The sequence below is a fragment of the Hyperolius riggenbachi genome, chromosome 1 (genome assembly GCF_040937935.1).
Source record: "Hyperolius riggenbachi isolate aHypRig1 chromosome 1, aHypRig1.pri, whole genome shotgun sequence".
Taxonomy (NCBI): domain Eukaryota; kingdom Metazoa; phylum Chordata; class Amphibia; order Anura; family Hyperoliidae; genus Hyperolius; species Hyperolius riggenbachi.
Window position 1 is genome coordinate 40,796,817 of NC_090646.1, and position 23,511 is coordinate 40,820,327.

Below are 23,511 nucleotides of genomic sequence, written 5' to 3' on the forward strand. Positions count from 1 at the left end.
TTTTGAATTGGTCATATTTTCTTTGAGTGAGGAGGAGAGCACATACCGCTATAGTATATTAATTAGCACTCATCAGGCAATGTCTATAGGCAACTGACTGCACTCAGACCAAAGGGGGCTGAATAATTACGCACACCCCACTTTGCAGTTATTTATTTGTAAAAAATGTTTGGAATGATGTATGATTTTTGATCCACTTCTCACATGTACACCACTTTGTATTGGTTGTTCACATGGAATTCCAATAAAATTGATGCATGTTTGTGGCAGTAATGTGACAAAATGTGGAAAACTTCAAGGGGGCCGAATACTTTTGCAAGCCACTGTACGTATAGATAGATATAAATTGAGATAAGTGCTTCAGGAAAAAAAGCACTGTAGCCAACCAAAGTTTGGGCAGAGAGCTCAGAAAAGCTTTTTTGCTTAGATAACAACTGATGTTTCTTAACTCCTTCCTGTACCGGAAACAATATGAGACTAATATCTGTGCTACTAATGTTCTATTTCTTAGCTGTACTTCACATGTAAATCATGATTTCATAAGTTAATTTTCACTTCAGATTCCCTTTAAAGCACCAAATTAATTGTATACCTACTGATACACTGAGTAAAATCTGCCATTTTATTTTTTTATTTTTTGATGTAGTTTTAGAATTTTGGAAGGTAGCACATCTTTATGCTGATATATGTATAAAGAAAGCTTTTCTATGGTAAGAATGCATGTTACCATAATGACTTACGTATTACCCATATACCGTCTGCAGGTCACGCTTCTAGTATGATGCATGGTACACCGCCAGCCTTAGCACAGGGTGAGATTACTAATATTATCTGCTCAAAGCTTTTTTACAGGTACTTCGTGAACAACTCCCAGATGTGCAGGAAATCATCACTCACAGTAAACTGACAGACAAGTGTGCCCCAACCAGAGAGTTTTACATGACTCTGGACTTTTAATCTGACTATGCTGGTGGAGTAGAACAATGTTAAAGATGTGTTTGAAGTGAAAACTATCTCAGCCTGCCTGAAATAAAATCGTATTTAAAGTTTAAAAAGTGGAAAAGTAGAAAATGCAATTATGGTTATTTAATAAAATGGTCCCAAGATTATACCAAAAATAAATACATAAATAAATCTCTTGAATACTGCACATTGCCAAGTATGCATTTTATTTTTTGCATTTTTGGACATCGTTTTGACCCACATGCATAGCTCTAAGCCTAGTTTGCTTTGCTTCCTAATAAACCCATTTTTGTGTTTAAGTCAGGCCTGAATAGAATTACGTAGATTTTTGGAAAAAATATACAACTAAGAAGTCCAGCACTTGATGCCATAATAGCAAAAACCTGCACAGCCACCATGTATTTCCCTTTGGTGCTGAGATAGGCCGGGATCATGGCAATCCAGACACTGCAGAACACCAGCATGCTGAACGTGATGTACTTGGCTTCATTAAAGCTGTCCGGTAATGTCCTGGCTAAAAATGCTATTATGAAACTAACAGCTGCCAGAATCCCCATATATCCCATCACAGTATAGAACCCAATAACTGACCCTTCATTACACTGAATGACAATCTTCTCCTGATAAGTGTGAGTGTCTCTCTCCTGGAAGGGAGGAGAAACAGACAACCAAGTCAAACAGATTATTACTTGTACCAATGAGCACAGAAACACAAGAGAATTTGATAATTTGGTTCCCATCCACTTTTTCCAGGACTTCCCAGGTTTGGTGGCTTTAAAAGCAATGCAAACCATGATACTTTTAGCAAGCAGAGAAGAGATGGCTGCTGAGAAGATGACACCAAAAGACGTCACACGTAGCCTGCAGGTTACATCTACTGGAGGACCGAGGAACAAGAAGACACAGAGGAAGCTCAGCATGATGGAGACCAGGAGAAGATAGCTCAGGTTCCTGTTATTAGCTTTAACAATGGGGGTGTCCTGGTAATATGCAAAAACTGCCAATATTAAACCAGCCAGAAGACAACATAAAATGGAGATTGATGAAAATACAACAGCAATTCCATCCTTCGTGTAGGAGAGGAACTCCTCCAGTTTTGGAATACAGCGATTCATCTCCTCGTTTGGCCATTTTACATCAGGACATTGCATGCAGTTCTCACTGTCTGCAAGAATAAACACAATGACATCATCCACTTAATAATGTATGATAATAATTACCTACCCATGTATCCTCTAATATAAGTCAACTTTGGGATAGACATTCAAGGGCAAACCCATAAGATTGGGTTATTTGCAGAGGATGTCATTATTTCTGTGACTGATCCCCTTAATTCTTTACAATAAATATCAGACACCCTAAATAACTATTCAGCGCCGCGGTATCATATTATAAAGTAAATGAAGGAAAATCCTTAATGCTGGGTATCAATATACCTCCCATATTAAAACAACAAATTTCTGCTAAGTTCCAATTCCACTGGGCCCAAAAAAATATACCTTACTTAGGTATTAACCTCCCTAATAATACTAATAAACTATATGAAGCCAACTATCTTCCACTGCTTACCTCCATTCCAAGAGAACTAGGCTTGATTTCTAAGTTTGAACTCTCATGGTTCGGAAAGATGGCAGCTTTCCAAATGAAAATTCTACCCAAACTGTTGTACTTTTTTAGAACAGTCCACATCCCATTACCCAATAACTTCTTCTCTAAATTACACAAATCTGTTGCTAACTATTTATGGGGTAAAAAAAAGCATAGGGTAGCATATACTAACTAGCATATACTAACTTAAATGTTCCAAAAGTTCTAGGAGGAGTAGGTTTTCCATTTCTTAAATTTTACAACTATGCCAGCCTATTAGATGCAGCCACAGACTGGTGGAAAGTGGAAACGTCCAAAAAATGGGTTCACTCAGAACACTCCTCTAGCTAGTGTTGGGGCGAACACGCGAACGTTCGCCGAACATCGCCGCGATGTTCGAGTGTTCGCGCCGAACTCCGAACATAATGGAAGTCAATGGGGACCCGAACTTTCATGCTTTGTAAAGCTTCCTTACATGCTACATACCCCAAATTTGCAGGGTATGTGCACCTTGGGAGTGGGTACAAGAGGAAAAAAAATATTTGAAAAAGAGCTTATAGTTTTTGAGAAAATTGATTGTAAAGTTTCAAAGGCAAAAATGTCTTTTAAATGTGGAAAATGTCATGTTTCTTTGCACAGGTAACATGCTTTTTGTCGCCATGCAGTCATAAATGTAATACAGAGAAGAGGTTCCAGGAAAAGGGACCGGTAACGCTAACCCAGCACCAGCAGCAGCACACGTGATGGAACAGGAGGAGAAGGCGCAGGAGGAGAAGGCCACGCTTTTTGAGACACAACAACCCAGGCCTTGCATGAGGACAAGAAGCGTGCGGATAGCATGCTTTTTACCGCCATGCAGTCATACATGTAATAAAGATGAGAGGTTCCATAAACAGGGACCGGCAACGCTAACCCAGCAGCAGCAGCAGCACACGTGATGGAACAGGAGGAGGCACAGGAGGAGAAGGCCACGCTTTTTGAGACACAACAACCCAGGCCTTGCATGAGGACAAGAAGCGTGCGGATAGCATGCTTTGTACCGCCATGCAGTCATACATGTAATAAAGATGAGAGGTTCCATAAACAGGGACCGGCAACGCTAACCCAGCAGCAGCAGCAGCACACGTGATGGAACAGGAGGAGGCACAGGAGGAGAAGGCCACGCTTTTTGAGACACAACAACCCAGGCCTTGCATGAGGACAAGAAGCGTGCGGATAGCATGCTTTGTACCGCCATGCAGTCATAAATGTAATAAAGATAAGAGGTTCAATAAACAGGGACCACGCGGCAACGCTAACCCAGCAGCAGCAAACGTGATGGAACAGGAGGAGGCGCAGGAGGAGAAGGCCACGCTTTGAGACACAACAACCCAGGCCTTGCAGGAGGACAAGAAGCGTGCGGATAGCATGCTTTTTACCGCCATGCAGTCATAAATGTAATAAAGATGAGAGGTTCCATAAACAGGGACCGGCAACGCTAACCCAGCAGCAGCAGCAGCACACGTGATGGAACAGGAGGAGGCGCAGGAGGAGAAGGCCACGCTTTCAGGCGCAACTCAGGCCTTGCATGAGGACAAAAAAATGCGTACGCAAAGCAGTGCAATGAGTAGTCTTCAGGACACAATGGGCTATTCGGAGGAGCTATTCCCACCCCCACAATCTTCTACCTGTGAAAGGTCAATGGAACAGCCACAAATGTTGTGCCCGGATTCACAACCTTTTTCTGTGGAAAATGCACCTCGCACTGAAATGCAAGGCGAGGCCGAGGATGAACATGACGTCAACAACTCAACATGACGCAAAATGGGGGCGGAACAGAAAGCTGCTTTCAATGTTTTGAAGGCCTTAATTGCCTCCGGTGGCCAGTTAGATGCATCATTCATCACACCCAAATCCCAGAGCAATGTGTGCAGGAATTTGAATCGCAGGAGGTGTACCGAGATCATCTGGACAAGTGACCAAGTGACCAAGTGACAAGTGACCAAGTGACCAGTGACAAAGTGAAAAGTGACAAAGTGACCAGTGACAAAGTGACAAAGTGACTGACAAAGTGACAAAATGACAAAGTGACAAAATGACAAAGTGACAAGTGACAAAGTGACAAAGTGACAAGTGACAAAGTGACAAGTGACAAAGTGACAAAGTGACAAAATGACAAAGTGACAAAGTGACCAGTGACAAAGTGACAAGTAAGAGGTTGTTCTGGGGAGCTCTACTCCACTGCACACAGTCACATATGAGGAGAGGTCTCGTCGGGACTGCTGATCCTCCTCAGCTTGCTCAAAGTCTTGAGGGTTCCTGAAGATCCTCTGCTTGGAGTTCGCCGGGGTTCAGCTTGGTGTCGGGGTCGGCGGCGTCCTCCTCACTCCAACGTGGCAGATCTTCTGTTGAAGGAAAAAAACAACATTTTTTAAAGTCCAGTACCGCTTCTGAAGGACTCACCAAGAGATGCAGGAGCGCTTCAATGTAGTGCACCATCGCTCGCTGGGTGATGTCCCTCCCTACGCGCTGGAATTCTACGCTGCACATGCTAGCACGCTTTTGCGCAGTGCCGAGGCGCATTTCAGCAGCTAGCTACCAAGCTTCTGTGGATCTGATTGGGCCACCATGTTGGATCTCTGCCAAGTCCTCCAAAATTTTGAGCAATCCACGTTGCTTGTGACTGAGCAGTGACAACTCTACAGTCAGCATTACAATACCACTGCTGTGTTTACTGAAGAAATCAATGTTGAAGATGGAAACCGCTGGCATGATGCAAGTGGGGGAATCTGAAGATGAAAACGATCAGCGTGATGATACCAACATCAGGCAACCTGCCTCAGGAAACGCTGGTCCCAGCTATGACAAAGAACAGGACGAGGAACAGCTGGAGTTGGAGCAGGAATTGGATGCCCCCACTGCCGAGGGACAGAGCGGTGCACGTTGGACTTCCACAATTTAGCGGGAATGGACAGCAGAAGAGGAAGAAAGTGATGCTGGTGACGAATATGGTGCATCACAACAATCACAACGCTCACAAGAACGTGAAGACAGAGGAGTCTGGCAGGACTCTCTGGCACACATGGCTCAATTCATGCTAGACTGCATTAAACGCGGCCCGCGCATTATTCACTATTCGTTATTATTCATTATTCTGGACAACACCAATTACTGGGTTTATACCCAGTTTATACAAACACAATGTTAAAAAACTGATTGAAGAAAGTGTCAGACAGGTCAAAAATGGAACAATTCCAGCAGGCCTGTTGAGGATGGAGACTTTAGAGAGGAGATTGACATCCTCCTCCTTCTCTAGCCAGTTGTACGCAGACAGACTGACTTCAGCAAACCCAGGAGGACCAGGAGGGCAGCAAAGAACACAAGCTGCTGCTAGTGCCCAAAAGGGAATGGTATTGGCAGTGTCCTTGGAGTGGGAAGATTTTCTGACACCCATGCAGCAGCCCACAGAACAGCAATCGGGCAGTTCCACGTCCTCCAACACCAATCGCCTGGAGAAGATGGTCAAGGACTACATGTCAGCTGGGGTAGCTGTGTTGAACAATCCATCTGCAGACAGACAGTGAGTGTGACAGCACAGAAGGACCATGGCAACTCACTCATAGTACCACAGTTTGATAGTGCTGCACAAAAAATTATATGGATCCGTGGACCCGGGCAGTACTGGGAAGTGGGAACGCAGATTTTAGTACCTAAACACACGATACAACATGTTTTCTGGGGTCGGACTCTGAGGCATATACAGATGGTCCCGATCCTCATCCTCATCATACAACTCTTCTCCTGAGTCTGACCCACCCACCACCTCTGCCACCCCAACATTCCCAGACACAGACCCCTCATCGTCCTCAACATTAACTTGGGATGCTGGCCTGAGCCCGACCTCCTCCTTCACATCAGGCCCCATCATCTCCTCAATGGCAGCCCTCAATAATCGCTCTGGCGCCGGACCGATGGACACAACGTTCTCCTCCGGGGAGGGCTGCTGCTGACCACTGGCTGCTGGGGTGGATGTTATAGCTTGCGTGGGGCGTTGGCTGTTGCTGTTGTTGGGAGTGCTGCTCACAACGGAGGTCTCTGAGGAACTCATGGTGAGCTCATATAGTGGTTGATGTTGAGTAGGTTATTACTGATCGCAGCAATATACACACTGACTGGCAGAGTACACAATGCTATATAGTGGTTGACGGTGAGTGAAGTACTACAGATTCCAGCAATATACACAGTGACTGGCAGTACAATGGTATGGGTGGGTGAGCAGAGTACTACAGATCCCAGCAATGCTATATAGTAATGGGGTGACTGAGTGAGCGGCAGTGTACTACTGTTCCCAGCAGACACAGAGTGGCAGTAAACACAATGCTATATAGTGTGCTGGGTGAGCGGTGTACACAGAGTGGCAGTAAACACAATGCTATATAGTGTGGCTGAGCGAGCGGTGTACTACTGTTCCCAGCAGACACAGAGTGGCAGTAAACACAATGCTATATAGTGTGCTGGGTGAGCGGTGTACACAGAGTGGCAGTAAACACAATGATATATAGTGTGGCTGAGCGAGCGGTGTACTACTGTTCCCAGCAGACACAGAGTGGCAGTAAACACAATGCTATATAGTGTGCTGGGTGAGCGGTGTACACAGAGTGGCAGTAAACACAATGCTATATAGTGTGGCTGAGCAAGGTACACAGAGTGGCAGTAAACACAATGCTATATAGTGTGGCTGAGCGAGCGGTGTACTACTGTTCCCAGCAGACACAGAGTGGCAGTAAACACAATGCTATATAGTGTGGCTGAGCGAGGTACACAGAGTGGCAGTAAACAGAATGCTATATAGTGTGGCTGAGCGAGCGGTGTACTACTGTTCCCAGCAGACACAGAGTGGCAGTAAACAGAATGCTATATAGTGTGGCTGAGCGAGGTACACAGAGTGGCAGTAAACAGAATGCTATATAGTGTGGCTGAGCGAGCGGTGTACTACTATTCCCAGCAGACACAGAGTGGCAGTAAACACAATGCTATATAGTGTGGCTGAGCGAGGTACACAGAGTGGCAGTAAACAGAATGCTATATAGTGTGGCTGAGCGAGCGGTGTACTACTATTCCCAGCAGACACAGAGTGGCAGTAAACACAATGCTATATAGTGTGGCTGAGCTAGGTACACAGAGTGGCAGTAAACAGAATGCTATATAGTGTGGCTGAGCGAGCGGTGTACTACTATTCCCAGCAGACACAGAGTGGCAGTAAACAGAATGCTATATAGTGTGGCTGAGCGAGGTACACAGAGTGGCAGTAAACAGAATGCTATATAGTGTGGCTGAGCGAGCGGTGTACTACTATTCCCAGCAGACACAGAGTGGCAGTAAACAGAATGCTATATAGTGTGGCTGAGCGAGCGGTGTACTACTATTCCCAGCAGCGACACAATGACTGGGGGGACCCTGGCTAGCGTGGCTGGAGCGCGAACTACCCTGCCTGCCTACCCAAAGCTAAACCCACAGACAAATGGCGGAGATATGACGTGGTTCGGGTATTTATTTACCCGAACCACGTGACAGTACGGCCAATCAGAGCGCGTTCGGGTCCGAACCACGTGACCCGTTCGGCCAAACACAGGGCTAGCCGGACATTAGGGGAACGTTCGGCCATGCGCTCTTAGTTCGGCCATGTGGCCGAACGGTTTGGTCGAACACAATCAGGTGTTCGGCCGAACTCGAACATCACCCGAACAGGGTGATGTTCTGCAGAACCCGAACAGTGGCGAACACTGTTCGCCCAACACTACCTCTAACTTACTACAACTCGTATCACTTCAACTACTAGGGGCACAAACCATCAAATCAAACTATCCATCAGTCCAAGCCTGGTCTACATCCTGGTCTCAGCTCACTAAAACCCCCAAAATTGTCTTGGATATAAATAGGCTTAAACTACCCATAGAATCTTTGTATAAAAATCAATCCACTGCGCGCTTATAATCAGATTGAAGCCACCTATGCACAGGTGGGAGCCTCGCTTATTATGTGGTGTACTAGGAACATCAGCATTCCACATCCATTAGTCAGGTAAAAAAAGGCCTCTCTTTTATTCTTAGATAAAACACAAAATAAAACTCATTGTGCAGTATTCAAGCACTAATTAAAACACAATCCTGCGCCTCTCGCGCCCGTATCACACTTACAGGATCCACATGGTGAGATCAGCTTATCACAGCGGCTGGGCTTGGGGTTCCGTGCGTCTCCTTCCACCGGACCGTTCGCGGCGTCCCGCTATGTCCCGCTCCACGCACTCCCACAGCACTTCCGCGTTATGCGTCAGGCGTACTGGCTCCGCCCTACGCGTTTCGTCACAATGACTCATCAGGGGCTAGCGTTGCCAGTACGCCAGCCACACTTGTAGTCCATCCCTTTGACGTCACCCGCCCCCTCCGCTTTTCGCCCATCCCTTCCCAGTCCGGCCGCTGTCACAAGCCGTAACAATACATTATATTCGCCACTCTAACTAGCCTAATACAGGACCCACTCCTGTTATATCTAACAACCCTCCCCCCATCAACATTCAATTACCATCACTCCCCTTGTTGCCATTCGCCCACCCCCTCCCAATATCACCCTTATCACAGGCTGCTGCAGTATAATATATTAACAATTCTGACTAGTCTAATACAGGACCCACTCCTAATCTATCTAATAACCCTTCCCACATCAATTGGCATGCACATTCCTACCTCTCGTGTTGCACCCATCAACATGGTGGCTTCTAACATAAACACAGTGGTCTGCCATCTAGTGGTATAAATCTATATACATCTATTTCTTTTTGCCCCCTAAAACTCCAAATCTGCTCAGTCCAAATCTATATACCCACTATACACAACCTCCATTATCCAGATCCCATTTTGCCTTCCACTAGTCCCTTCTAACCTTAGTCATTACTAAAAAAAACAGTTTAGGTCAAATTCTATGTTTAACCCTGTTGGGGCAAATGAATTGAGATGATATATCCATCTCCCCTCTGCCCTTGATATGTCCTTCTGCTTACTTGATCCCCTCCATTTTGGGACCCACTTCTCAATACCCATGAACTTCAATTTCGTCGGATCCTTTCCATGACTTTCTTTAAAGTGTCTAGAAACACTATGTGTCTCAAGCCCCTTTTGAATGTTATATATATGCTCCCCTATTCGTTTATGCAGTGCCCTAGTGGTCCGGCCCACATATTCTAGGCCACATGGGCACCACAAAATATAAACCACCCCCACCGATGTGCAAGTAACACATTGCCTCAACTTATGTTCATACCCCGTGTTCCTTGCTACAAACCGGTCCCCCCTCACTGGGCCTGCCTCCCGACATCCCCTACATTTCCGACATGGGAAGAATCCACTTTGCCCCAATAAGTTGGTTCCCTGATGCACTGGTGGGTCTATATAGCTGGCTACTAGTCTGGACTTAAGATTGGGTGCCCTTCTATAAATGAAGGACGGTTTTTCCGGGACATACTTACCTAGGGTCTCATCCATCCTTATGATATTCCAGTGTTTATTCACCACTCTTTCAAACTGTCTATGCTGACCATTAAATCCCAACTGTAGAGCAAATTCCTGATTACCCGGTGGGGGTCTGGTGGCATTACCCACAAGGAGCCCTCTATCCATTCCCTCTACCTCTCTAGCCACCTGTTCCACTGCCTTTCTCTCATACCCCTTCTCCACAAACCAATTAATGAGTATTCGACTTGTGTTATATAATCCTCATGATTCGTACAATTCCTTTTAATTCTTATCAATTGGCCCTTAGGAATGTTATTTAACCACCTATCATGATGGCAGCTTGATCTAGGGATGTAACCGTTTCTGTAGGTTGGTTTGAAATATGTTTTCGAGACCAGTCTACCCCCCTCCTTCCATATTTCCAAATCCAGGAACTGTACTCTTTCCTGACTGACCGTAAATGTAAGCTCAATTTCCCCCCACATCTGGTTAATTTCTGCACAAAATATCTCCAACTCCTCCCTCGACCCCCTCCAAATGAACATAAGGTCATCAATAAACCTAGTCCACATGACCACTTTTGAGCTAAATGCTCCCTCACTCACCAATTTTTCCCATTTCCCCATATACAGATTTGCCACACTGGGTGCGTATTTTGCCCCCATAGCACAGCCTTGGGTCTGGAGGAAATAGTCCCCATCATACCAGAAGTAGTTGTGCCTCATAGAGAACTCCAACAACTCCAGTATGAAGTTGACCTGCCTTCCATCCAAACCTGATCCATTTAACAGGGCTTCCTCCACTATTTCCATCCCCTTTGCGTGTGGGATAACATTCCTAAGGGCCAATTGATAAGAATTAAAAGGAATTGTACGAATCATGAGGATTATATAACACAAAGTCGAATACTCATTATTCGGTTTGTGGAGAAGGGGTATGAGAGAAAGGCAGTGGAACAGGTGGCTAGAGAGGTAGAGGGAATGGATAGAGGGCTCCTTGTGGGTAATGCCACCAGACCCCCACCGGGTAATCAGGAATTTGCTCTACAGTTGGGATTTAATGGTCAGCATAGACAGTTTGAAAGAGTGGTGAATAAACACTGGAATATCATAAGGATGGATGAGACCCTAGGTAAGTATGTCCCGGAAAAACCGTCCTTCATTTATAGAAGGGCACCCAATCTTAAGTCCAGACTAGTAGCCAGCTATATAGACCCACCAGTGCATCAGGGAACCAACTTATTGGGGCAAAGTGGATTCTTCCCATGTCGGAAATGTAGGGGATGTCGGGAGGCAGGCCCAGTGAGGGGGGACCGGTTTGTAGCAAGGAACACGGGGTATGAACATAAGTTGAGGCAATGTGTTACTTGCACATCGGTGGGGGTGGTTTATATTTTGTGGTGCCCATGTGGCCTAGAATATGTGGGCCGAACCACTAGGGCACTGCATAAACGAATAGGGGAGCATATATATAACATTCAAAAGGGGCTTGAGACACATAGTGTTTCTAGACACTTTAAAGAAAGTCATGGAAAGGATCCGACGAAATTGAAGTTCATGGGTATTGAGAAGTGGGTCCCAAAATGGAGGGGATCAAGTAAGCAGAAGGACATATCAAGGGCAGAGGGGAGATGGATATATCATCTCAATTCATTTGCCCCAACAGGGTTAAACATAGAATTTGACCTAAACTGTTTTATTAGTAATGACTAAGGTTAGAAGGGACTAGTGGAAGGCAAAATGGGATCTGGATAATGGAGGTTGTGTATAGTGGGTATATAGATTTGGACTGAGCAGATTTGGAGTTTTAGGGGGCAAAAGAAATAGATGTATATAGATTTATACCACTAGATGGCAGACCACTGTGTTTATGGTAGAAGCCACCATGTTGATGGGTGCAACACGAGAGGTAGGAATGTGCATGCCAATTGATGTGGGAAGGGTTATTAGATAGATTAGGAGTGGGTCCTGTATTAGACTAGTCAGAATTGTTAATATATTATACTGCAGCAGCCTGTGATAAGGGTGATATTGGGAGGGGGCGGGCGAATGGCAACAAGGGGAGTGATGGTAATTGAATGTTGATGGGGGGAGGGTTGTTAGATATAACAGGAGTGGGTCCTGTATTAGGCTAGTTAGAGTGGCGAATATAATGTATTGTTACGGCTTGTGACAGCGGCCGGACTGGGAAGGGATGGGCGAAAAGCGGAGGGGGCGGGTGACGTCAAAGGGATGGACTACAAGTGTGGCTGGCGTACTGGCAACGCTAGCCCCTGATGAGTCATTGTGACGAAACGCGTAGGGCGGAGCCAGTACGCCTGACGCATAACGCGGAAGTGCTGTGGGAGTGCGTGGAGCGGGACATAGCGGGACGCCGCGAACGGTCCGGTGGAAGGAGACGCACGGAACCCCAAGCCCAGCCGCTGTGATAAGCTGATCTCACCATGTGGATCCTGTAAGTGTGATACGGGCGCGAGAGGCGCAGGATTGTGTTTTAATTAGTGCTTGAATACTGCACAATGAGTTTTATTTTGTGTTTTATCTAAGAATAAAAGAGAGGCCTTTTTTTACCTGACTAATGGATGTGGAATGCTGATGTTCCTAGTACACCACATAATAAGCGAGGCTCCCACCTGTGCATAGGTGGCTTCAATCTGATTATAAGCGCGCAGTGGAATGATTTTTATACAAAGTATCTCAAGAGGATTGGACACAGCGCACTTTAGCTTAATAGAGACGGTAATTAGTAGTGGGGTGGCGCAGCATTGTTTTGTGTTATTTACACATAGAATCCCTTTCACTACTTACTCCTGATTTAGACCTAAAGCGTTGGAAAGAAGCAGGTATATCCTACAGGGGCGTCGCTAGCCCTATTTTGGGGGGGGGGGCACGTGCCCCCAATCTGTCCTGGGGTGCAACGGATCTCCGCCCGGCCGGCACTCACCCCCTCTGTCAGCGGCTCCCTCCAGCCGCCGCCGCATCACTCAGACCTCGATCAGGCGGCGACCAATCGTGCGGGCGCTAGGACCCAGCGCCCGCACTGATATGCGGAAGTGACATCACTTCTGCATATAGAGCGGGTGCGTCTGGCGCCCGCACGTACTACTGGTTGGGTCGCCGCTGATTCTGAGGTCTGCTGATTGCGAGGTAAGGGGGGGGAGCGGCGGTGGCGGCTCCCTGTCACTCACTCTCTACCTAAAGGGGCTCCCTGTCACTCACTCTCTACCTAAAGGGGCTCCCTGTCACTCACTCTCTACCTAAAGGGGCTCCCTGTCACTCACTCTCTACCTAAAGGGGCTCCCTGTCACTCACTCACTGCCTAAAGGGGCTCCCTGTCACTCACTCATTCCCTAATGGGGCTCCCTGTCACTCACTCACTTCCTAAAGGGGCTCCCTGTCACTCACTCACTTCCTAAAGGGGATCCCTGGCACTCACTCACTACCTAAAGGGGCTCCCTGTCACTCATTCACTGCCTAAAGGGGCTCTCTGTCACTCACCCACTGCCTAAAGGGGCTCCCTGGCACTCACTCACTACCTAAAGGGGCTCCCTGTCACTCACTCTCTGCCTAAAGGGGCTCCCTGTCACTCACTGCCTAAAGGGGCTCCCTGTCACTCACTCACTGCCTAAAGGGGCTCCCTGTCACTCACTCACTGCCTAAAGGGGCTCCCTGTCACTCACTCACTGCCTAAAGGGGCTCCCTGTCACTCACTCACTGCCAAAAGGGGCTCCCTGGAAATCACTCACTGCCTAAAGGGGCTCCCTGTCACTCACTTACTACCTAAAGGGGCTCCCTGTCACTCACTTACTACCTAAAGGGGCTCCCTGTCACTCACTCACTACCTAAAGGGGCTCCCTGTCACTCACTCACTGCCTAAAGGGGCTCCCTGTCACTCACTGCCTAAAGGGGCTCCCTGGCACTCACTCACTGCCTAAAGGGGCTCCCTGTCACTCACTCACTGCCTAAAGGGGCTCCCTGTCACTCACTCACTGCCTAAAGGGGCTCCCTGTCACTCACTCACTACCTAAAGGGGCTCCCTGTCACTCACTTACTACCTAAAGGGGCTCCCTGTCACTCACTTACTACCTAAAGGGGCTCCCTGGCACTCACTCACTACCTAAAGGGGCTCCCTATCACTCACTCACTGCCTAAAGGGGCTCCCTGTCACTCACTGCCTAAAGGGGCTCCCTGGCACTCACTCACTGCCTAAAGGGGCTCCCTGTCACTCACTCACTGCCTAAAGGGGCTCCCTGTCACTCACTCACTGCCTAAAGGGGCTCCCTGGCACTCACTCACTACCTAAAGGGGCTCCCTGTCACTCACTCACTGCCTAAAGGGGCTCCCTGTCACTCACTCACTGCCTAAAGGGGCTCCCTGTCACTCACTCACTGCCTAAAGGGGCTCGCTGGCACTCAGTCATTCCCTAATGGGGCTCCCTGTCACTCACTCACTGCCTAAAGGGGCTCCCTGTCACTCACTCACTGCCTAAAGGGGCTCCCTGTCACTCACTCACTGCCTAAAGGGGCTCCCTGTCACTCACTCACTGCCTAAAGGGGCTCCCTGTCACTCACACACTACCTAAAGGGGCTCCCTGTCACTCACTCACTGCCTAAAGGGGTTTCCTGTCACTCACTCACTGCCTAAAGGGGCTCCCTGTCACTCACTCACTACCTAAAGGGGCTCCCTGTCACTCACTCACTACCTAAAGGGCCTCCCTGTCACTCACTCATTACCTAAAGGGGCTCCCTGTCACTTACTCACTACCTAAAGGGCCTCCCTGTCACTCACTCACTGCCTAAAGGGGATCCCTGTCACTCTCTCACTGCCTAAAGGGGCTCCCTGTCACTCACTCACTACCTAAAGGGGCTCCCTGTCACTCACTCACTACCTAAAGGGGCTCCCTGTCACTCACTCACTACCTAAAGGGGCTCCCTGTCACTCACTCACTGCCTAAAGGGGCTCCCTGTCACTCACTCACTGCCTAAAGGGGCTCCCTGTCACTCACTCACTGCCTAAAGGGGCTCCCTGTCACTCACTCACTGCCTAAAAGGGCTCCCTGTCACTCACTCACTGCCTAAAGGGGCTCCCTGGAACTCACTCACTGCCTAAAGGGGCTCCCTGGCACTCACTCACTACCTAAAGGGCCTCCCTGTCACTCACTCACTACCTAAAGGGGCTCCCTGTCACTCACTCACTGTCTAATGGGCTCCCTGTCACTCACTCACTACCTAAAGGGGCTCCCTGTCACTCACTCACTGCCCAAAGGGGCTCCCTGGCACTCAGTCATTCCCTAATGGGGCTCCCTGTCACTCACTCACTTCCTAAAGGGGCTACCTGTCACTCACTCACTGCCTAAAGGGGCTCCCTGTCACTCACTCACTGCCTAAAGGGGCTCCCTGGCACTCACTCACTGCCTAAATGGGCTCCCTGGCACTCACTCACTACCTAAAGGGGCTCCCTGGCACTCACTCACTGCCTAAAGGGGCTCCCTGTCACTCACTCACTGCCTAAAGGGGTTTCCTGTCACTCACTCACTACCTAAAGGGGCTCCCTGTCACTCACTCACTACCTAAAGGGCCTCCCTGTCACTCACTCATTACCTAAAGGGGCTCCCTATCACTTACTCACTACCTAAAGGGCCTCCCTGTCACTCACTCACTGCCTAAAGGGGATCCCTGTCACTCTCTCACTGCCTAAAGGGGCTCCCTGTCACTCACTCACTACCTAAAGGGGCTCCCTGTCACTCACTCACTACCTAAAGGGGCTCCCTGTCACTCACTCACTACCTAAAGGGGCTCCCTGTCACTCACTCACTACCTAAAGGGGCTCCCTGTCACTCACTCACTGCCTAAAGGGGCTCCCTGTCACTCACTCACTGCCTAAAGGGGCTCCCTGTCACTCACTCACTGCCTAAAGGGGCTCCCTGGAACTCACTCACTGCCTAAAGGGGCTCCCTGGCACTCACTCACTACCTAAAGGGCCTCCCTGTCACTCACTCACTACCTAAAGGGGCTCCCTGTCACTCACTCACTGTCTAATGGGCTCCCTGTCACTCACTCACTACCTAAAGGGGCTCCCTGTCACTCACTCACTGCCCAAAGGGGCTCCCTGGCACTCAGTCATTCCCTAATGGGGCTCCCTGTCACTCACTCACTTCCTAAAGGGGCTCCCTGTCACTCACTCACTGCCTAAAGGGGCTCCCTGTCACTCACTCACTGCCTAAAGGGGCTCCCTGGCACTCACTCACTGCCTAAATGGGCTCCCTGGCACTCACTCACTACCTAAAGGGGCTCCCTGGCACTCACTCACTGCCTAAAGGGGCTCCCTGTCACTCACTCACTGCCTAAAGGGGCTCCCTGTCACTCACTCACTGCCTAAAGGGGCTCCCTGGCACTCACTCACTACCTAAAGGGGCTCCCTGTCACTCACTTACTACCTAAAGGGGCTCCCTGTCACTCACTCACTGCCTAAAGGGGCTCCCTGTCACTCACTCAATGCCTGAAGGGGCTCCCTGTCACTCACTCACTGCCTAAAGGGGCTCCCTGTCACTCACTTACTGCCTAAAGGGGCTCCCTGTCACTCACACACTACCTAAAGGGGCTCCCTGTCACTCACTCACTGCCTAAACGGGTTCCCTGTCACTCACTCACTGCCTAAAGGGGCTCCCTGTCACTCACTCACTACCTAAAGGGGCTCCCTGTCACTCACTCACTACCTAAAGGGCCTCCCTGTCACTCACTCATTACCTAAAGGGGCTCCCTGTCACTTACTCACTACCTAAAGGGCCTCCCTGTCACTCACTCACTGCCTAAAGGGGCTCCCTGTCACTCACTCACTGCCTAAAGGGGCTCCCTGTCACTCACTCACTACCTAAAGGGGCTCCCTGTCACTCACTCACTACCTAAAGGGGCTCCCTGTCACTCACTCACTGCCTAAAGGGGCTCCCTGTCACTCACTCACTGCCTAAAGGGGCTCCCTGTCACTCACTCACTGCCTAAAGGGGCTCCCTGTCACTCACTCACTACCTAAAGGGGCTCCCTGTCACTCACTCACTGCCTAAAGGGGCTCCCTGTCACTCACTCACTGCCTAAAGGGGCTCCCTGGCACTCACTCACTACCTAAAGGGGCTCCCTGTCGCTCACTCACTGCCTAAAGGGGCTCCCAGTCACTCACTCACTGCCTAAAGGGGCTCCCTGTCACTCACTCACTGCCTAAAGGGGCTCCCTGGAACTCACTCACTGCCTAAAGGGGCTCCCTGGCACTCACTTACTACCTAAAGGGCCTCCCTGTCACTCACTCACTACCTAAAGGGGCTCCCTGTCACTCACTCACTATCTAATGGGCTCCCTGTCACTCACGCACTACCTAAAGGGGCTCCCTGTCACTCACTCACTACCTAAAGGGGCTCCCTGGCACTCACTCACTGCCTAAATGGGCTCCCTGGCACTCACTCACTACCTAAAGGGGCTCCCTGTCACTCACTCACTGCCTAAAGGGGCTCCTTGGCACTCACTCACTACCTAAAGGGGCTCCCTGGCACTCACTCACTGCCTAAATGGGCTCCCTGGCACTCACTCACTACCTAAAGGGGCTCCCTGTCACTCACTCACTGCCTAAAGGGGCTCCCTGTCACTCACTCACTGCCTAAAGGGGCTCCCTGTCACTCACTCACTGCCTAAAGGTGCTCCCTGGAAATCACTCACTGCCGAAAGGGGCTCCCTGGCACTCACTCACTACCTAAAGGGGCTCCCTGTCACTCACTTACTACCTAAAGGGGCTCCCTGGCACTCACTCACTGCCTAAAGGGGCTCCCTGTCACTCACTCACTGCCTAAAGGGGCTTCCTGTCACTCACTCACTGCCTAAAGGGGCTCCCTGTCACTCACTCACTGCCTAAAGGGTCTCCCTGTCACTCACTCACTACCTAAAGGGGCTCCCTGTCACTCACTCACTGCCTAAAGGGGCTCCCTGGCACTCACTCACTGCCTAAAGGGGCTCCCTGGCACTCACTCACTACCTAAAGGGCCTCCCTGTCACTCACTCATTACCTAAATGGGCTCCCTGTCACTTACTCACTACCTAAAGGGCCTCCCTGTCACTTACTCACTGCCTAAAGGGGCTCCCTGTCACTCACTCACTGCCTAAAGGGGCTCCCTGTCACTCACTCACTACCTAAAGGGGCTCCCTGTCACTCACTCACTACCTAAAGAGGCTCCCTGTCACTCACTCACTGCCTAAAGGGGCTCCCTGTCACTCACTCACTGCCTAAAGGGGCTCCCTGTCACTCACTCACTACCTAAAGGGGCTCCCTGTCACTCACTCACTGCCTAAAGGGGCTCCCTGTCACTCACTCACTACCTAAAGGCCCTCCCTGTCACTCACTCACTGCCTAAAGGGGCTCCCTGGCACTCACTCACTACCTAAAGGGGCTCCCTGTCACTCACTATCGGGGTCGCTGTCACTCACTACCTAACTGGAGGCGCCTGTCACTCACTAGCTAACCTGGGGGTCCCTGTCACTCACTACCTAACTTGGGGGGCTACCATATTAAGGGGGCATTCTGTCTATTTATGTGAAATGCTGTCTATTTATGTGCCTCATGACTGCTGAATTTGTCTTGTTGGGAGCCTTATGATTTGTTGGGGGCCTCAAGATTGCTGAATTTGTCTTGTTGGGGGCCTCATGATTGCTGAATTTGTCTGGTTGGGGGCCTCGTGATTTGTTGGAGGCCTCATGATTGCTGAATTTGTCTTGTTGGGGGCCTCATGATTTGTTTGGGGCCTCATGATTGCTGAATTTGTCTTGTTGGGGGCCTCATGATTTGTTTGGGGCCTCATGATTGCTGAATTTGTCTTGTTGGGGGTCACATGATTGCTAACTGCGAGACTATGGGAAAAGCTGAATCCTTATCATATGAGACAATAGCATTAAACCCACTTTTTTTAGCTTTTTAAAACAGAAAATAAAACTGGGAGGTTCTAAAAAATGGAATACATTTTTCAGGAGTAGGATGGATGAAATTGTTTACCTTCACTGTTTATTTTCAACTTGGATTTTCCATAATGTTCATGTATGAGTTAAAACGTTTGTACAGTATTTAGTTTAAATTGCTGTTGCCACTTTGCGATAGATAAGTGACTTTTGGGTTGCTGTTTGGGCACTCGGCCTCCAAAAGGTTCGCCACCACTGTCATAATCTAATGTCCCACCATTGCTAGGTTCATGTAAATTTGTCTCCACCCGTTACCACACCTATATTCTGGTCCATGGCCCACCCATTTTTTGGTGCGGCGCGATAAGCGCGCCGCACAACGTGATCCTCATATTTTTGGCACGCTAGCTGCAGTGTGCTGAATTCTGCTGCCTACAGTATGTACAGTATACGCTGTTCTCTAGTGCCTGCACTGTGTGCTGATCTACCTCCAGTGTGTACAGTGTAAGGTGTTACTCTGTCCCTTTACTGATTGTAAACCAGCTATATTGTATGCTGATCCCTGCTACTTTCAGTATGTACAGTATTAGCTGTAAAGCCTGGTACACACATACAATTTCGATTAGCCAATTTTAGCTCTGTTCATAAAATTCATTGTCTGTTGGCCCACTTACTGCATGGGGGTGGTAAAATTGGGGGTCAGTGAGTGACCAATCAAAATTGTATGTGCGTATACATCTTTAATCTATGCCTATACTGATTGTAAATTATCTAAATAAAGGACAGGGGGGCTCCATCCAATATTTCGATGGGCAGGCCCGTTATCTGTAGCTTACACCGCTGCTAAGTTCATGTACATTTGGCCACGCCCACTCACAGCATGGCCACGCCCATTTTTGCCATATGCCTCCCCACCTGGTGCCCACAGGTGCCCCCGATCTCCAAGGACCCTAGAAACGCCCCTGATATCCTACATTACCGATCTTTTCCCTCTTGATAAACCTGAACTATTTTCATTTCCAGACCTACGTGGAAATTTGCAATCCCCTCTAGAGATGTATTTAAATATCTACGCATTAAACATCTTCTTTCTGCGTATAAATACCCTCTACCACTTGTATCAAAGAAAGTTATATCACTTCTCTTCTCTCCATCTGAAACTAGAGGTGGCATCTCCCAATGGTATGAAGAGTTGATGAGGTGTAGTCATAGACGATTGCATACGTTTGTCAATTCTTGAGCAGACGACTTCCAATGTACAATTGACCATTTAGACATAGTCTCCTCCACTAAAGCAATTAATCACCTCTCTACATGTATAAATCATAGAGAAACATTCCATAACATCCTGTTAAAATGGTACCTCACCCCCAGGAGAATTGCCAACTTTTCACCTTCTACAGGAATGCCCCATTATTCAACCCTTTTGGAAAGCAATTGCCCAGGCGTTAAGTGAAATTATGCAATCACAATTAGTGATTACTCCTCAACTTGCACTTCTGCATATAGGCATAATGTCCATACCTATTAAATACCGATTTATAGTTTCCCAGGTACTATACGCTGCCAGAAGTCTTATAACTGCTAACTGGAGATCATTAGAACCTTCCTCTCTATCAACTAAAATGCCAAGTGGACTTTAACTTACAAATGGAAAGATCCATTAGATTTTATAAACCTGGATAAACTTCCCCATCTGTTGAACATTGCTTGGTCAGAGATCCCTTCTTAAAATTAGACCTGTTCATGCCTTTCTCCTACAACCCCCCCTTCTAGACACTATCCTCCCTAGTTATAGCCAACACCCATCTGGATCATCGATACACCTCATCCACCTAATGTACACCAACTCTTCCCTTTTTCTGCAGTTATACTGTTTATTTTGAACAGATATTTTGTTTGTTGTTGTACACTCATTGTTTTATTAATGATATTCTGTAATACTTTTAGTATTTCTTGTATCTAATGTCCACTATTTGACATGTTTGTAATCTGACTTCATAAAATACTTAATAAACATGTATTGTTTAAAAATAAATAAGTCAACTTTGTCTATAAGTTGACTACAATATTTGACCCTCTTAAGCTGGATTTTTTTATTGACCCAAGTATTACGGTATGTCTACCCAGCAAAGTTAATGGCTGCACTGGGGGACCAGGAGGAATTAACAGCTGCACTTAGGGACCACACTCAATCTTGCAACAAAGAAATGTGGGCACCAGTAAGTTCAGCAAACATTTGCCATTTATTGAACTGGAATGTGTAAAACATAGATAGGAGCATTGCACATGGATAAAAACATCATGGTACTTCACCCATCCAGATGACACAACACACCCACAACTCATCCTTCGACAATTCTTTCGCACCAGCCAGTGCTTGATCATGGCTGGCTTGACTATGACATTATGCTGTTTAAATTTTATATCTTGTAAAATTTTCCACAGTGATTGTATTTAGAAGTGGCATGTGTTTAACTAAGGACCGCCTAACGCCGATAGGCGGCGGCGGGTTTAAGTGGTTATTACATGGAAACGGCCACTCATTCCTTTCCATGTCAGTTCACAGAGACTGTCTCCGTGAACAGTGTGCGAGCCGCCGATCGTGGCTCACACGCCTAATGTAAACACGCAGGGAAGAAATCCCTGCTGTTTACATCAATACGGCGCTGCTGCACCGCAGCGCCGTAAGGCAGATTGGCGATCGGGGATCGCCGTCATTTGATAGGATGAAGCCTATCCTACATGGCGCAGGACGGATATCCGTCCTGCGCAGCCTAATAAGGAAGAGGGAGGTAAGGGGAAGGAGGGAGCGCGGAAAATGCTGTGGAGGGGGGCTTTGAAGAGCTCCCCCCTGCTCGGCCACACGGAGCGGCGCCGATCAGACCCCCCCAGCAGGTCATCCCCCTAGTGGGGAAAAAAGGGGGGAAGTCTGATCGACCTGCCGTGCACACAATCTGCACGGCGGGCTGGAGAGCCCACGCAGCGCAGATCTGAAAGAACAGCCCCGGTCCTTAAGTGGTTAATGTAATAGTCCGAATTTGCTTCTCCTCTTTATGCCTGTCCGCTTGACCCTTTGATTGGGAGGTTCAATAGTGTGACACAGCTAATGCAGGCGTAATTGGCTGCAGCCTTCATTGTTTATGTGGGGCGTACCCATGACTATGCCGCTCAGGTTAGTTTACCCGTTACCATGGCAATACCTGTACATGACTCCTTAACGTGACAGGTTGCCGGGTATGAGCAGTCATTGGCAGGCAGCGGAACGGAAGTGCACACGCACATAGCGCATCTTTGAACAGCATAGCACCATAGAGTCAAGCCCTCGGTGATCAAGCACTGGCTGGGGCAAAACAATTGTCAGAGGACAGGTTCTGGGTGTGTGCTGTCGTCTGGATGGGTGAAGTACCATGTTGTTACCCATGTGCAATGATGCTATTTACGTTTTACACACTCAAGTGCAATAAATGGCGAATGTTTGCTGAACTTACTGGTGCCCACGTTTCTATGTTGCAAGATTGAGTGTGGTTCTGATAAAAGTGGAGGCACAGTTATAATTCAGTTTCTTCATCACCTGTAGCTGCTATAAAACTCACAACAGGGCGTTGGCATACCTGACATGTTGGATATTTCTCCCTTGGCACATCTGATACATTGATAGCAGCATTTATGGATTGATGAGTCAGGAATTTTCCTACTTCCAGGTGAACAGGGAGCTGAGCATCGAGATATCGGAGCCTGAAAATAAACCATCTACAGGTGTTAAATGGAGACCGTTAATTTGCCTAAAGGGTAAAAAATATGTATTTTACGCAAAAAACAAAGAAACAAAAACAATTTCTGTCCTTCTGATAGAAGCAGTTTTATAAGGGGGTTTAACTAAGATAGTCCAATGGAATTCCCTGGAATAATACTTCCCATTAGTAGGTTGTTCTTTATACCGCGATCCTCCATGACCCCTCCACTGTTGGACATATTTGCATTCACACACTCTTCCATGTACAAGCATGGAGGCACTGCACAGTCATCACTCTGAATCAAAGAGTGTGGACCTGGAGGAGAACTGCATATGATGTCATATCCTCTTTCCTCAGCTGTACACATTCTGTGGGAGGTTCCCACTCTTCAGAGTGCCCATCCTGGGGGAGTGAACACTAATCTACACACACCTCAGACCTTACACAGCTCCTGGAACAATACATTACACTTATGTTCCTCTCCAATACACTCTCATCCACCCTCTCACTTGTAAGTAAAAAAAAATAAAACAAACAAAACAAAAAAAAAACACAAAAAACAAAGTTCTGGCTGGAACTAAATGTTAATTGTCTTACCTTCACAGTAGAAAAAAAAGCACCCGACATGCTGAATCTTGTGTTTCCAACATAAGTTTGCATACAGCTTGCATTATTCATACATTTGCATACTACTTGCATTGCAAAGTAGAGTCAGGAAGGATATGATGTCAGCATTAGCTTGGCAAGATGGCCACTGCCTAAAATAGGATTTTCTGCGTTTACTTTGCAAAATTTACAGGAATCATTA

General features: G+C 47.8%; 1 protein-coding gene across 1 annotated transcript in view; it reads right to left on the reverse strand.

The window, feature by feature from the left end:
- Positions 1–1,220: 1,220 nt before the first annotated feature.
- Positions 1,221–23,511, reverse strand: part of LOC137547016 (vomeronasal type-2 receptor 26-like) — a 28,820-nt gene continuing 6,529 nt past the window's right edge. Inside the window, exons 3-4 of the mRNA XM_068270176.1 lie at positions 22,581–22,704; positions 1,221–2,128 (exon numbers count right to left, since the gene is read on the reverse strand). Of these exons, the coding sequence (XP_068126277.1) occupies positions 1,221–2,128; positions 22,581–22,704 (1,032 nt within the window). The remainder of the gene's footprint in view (positions 2,129–22,580; positions 22,705–23,511) is intronic.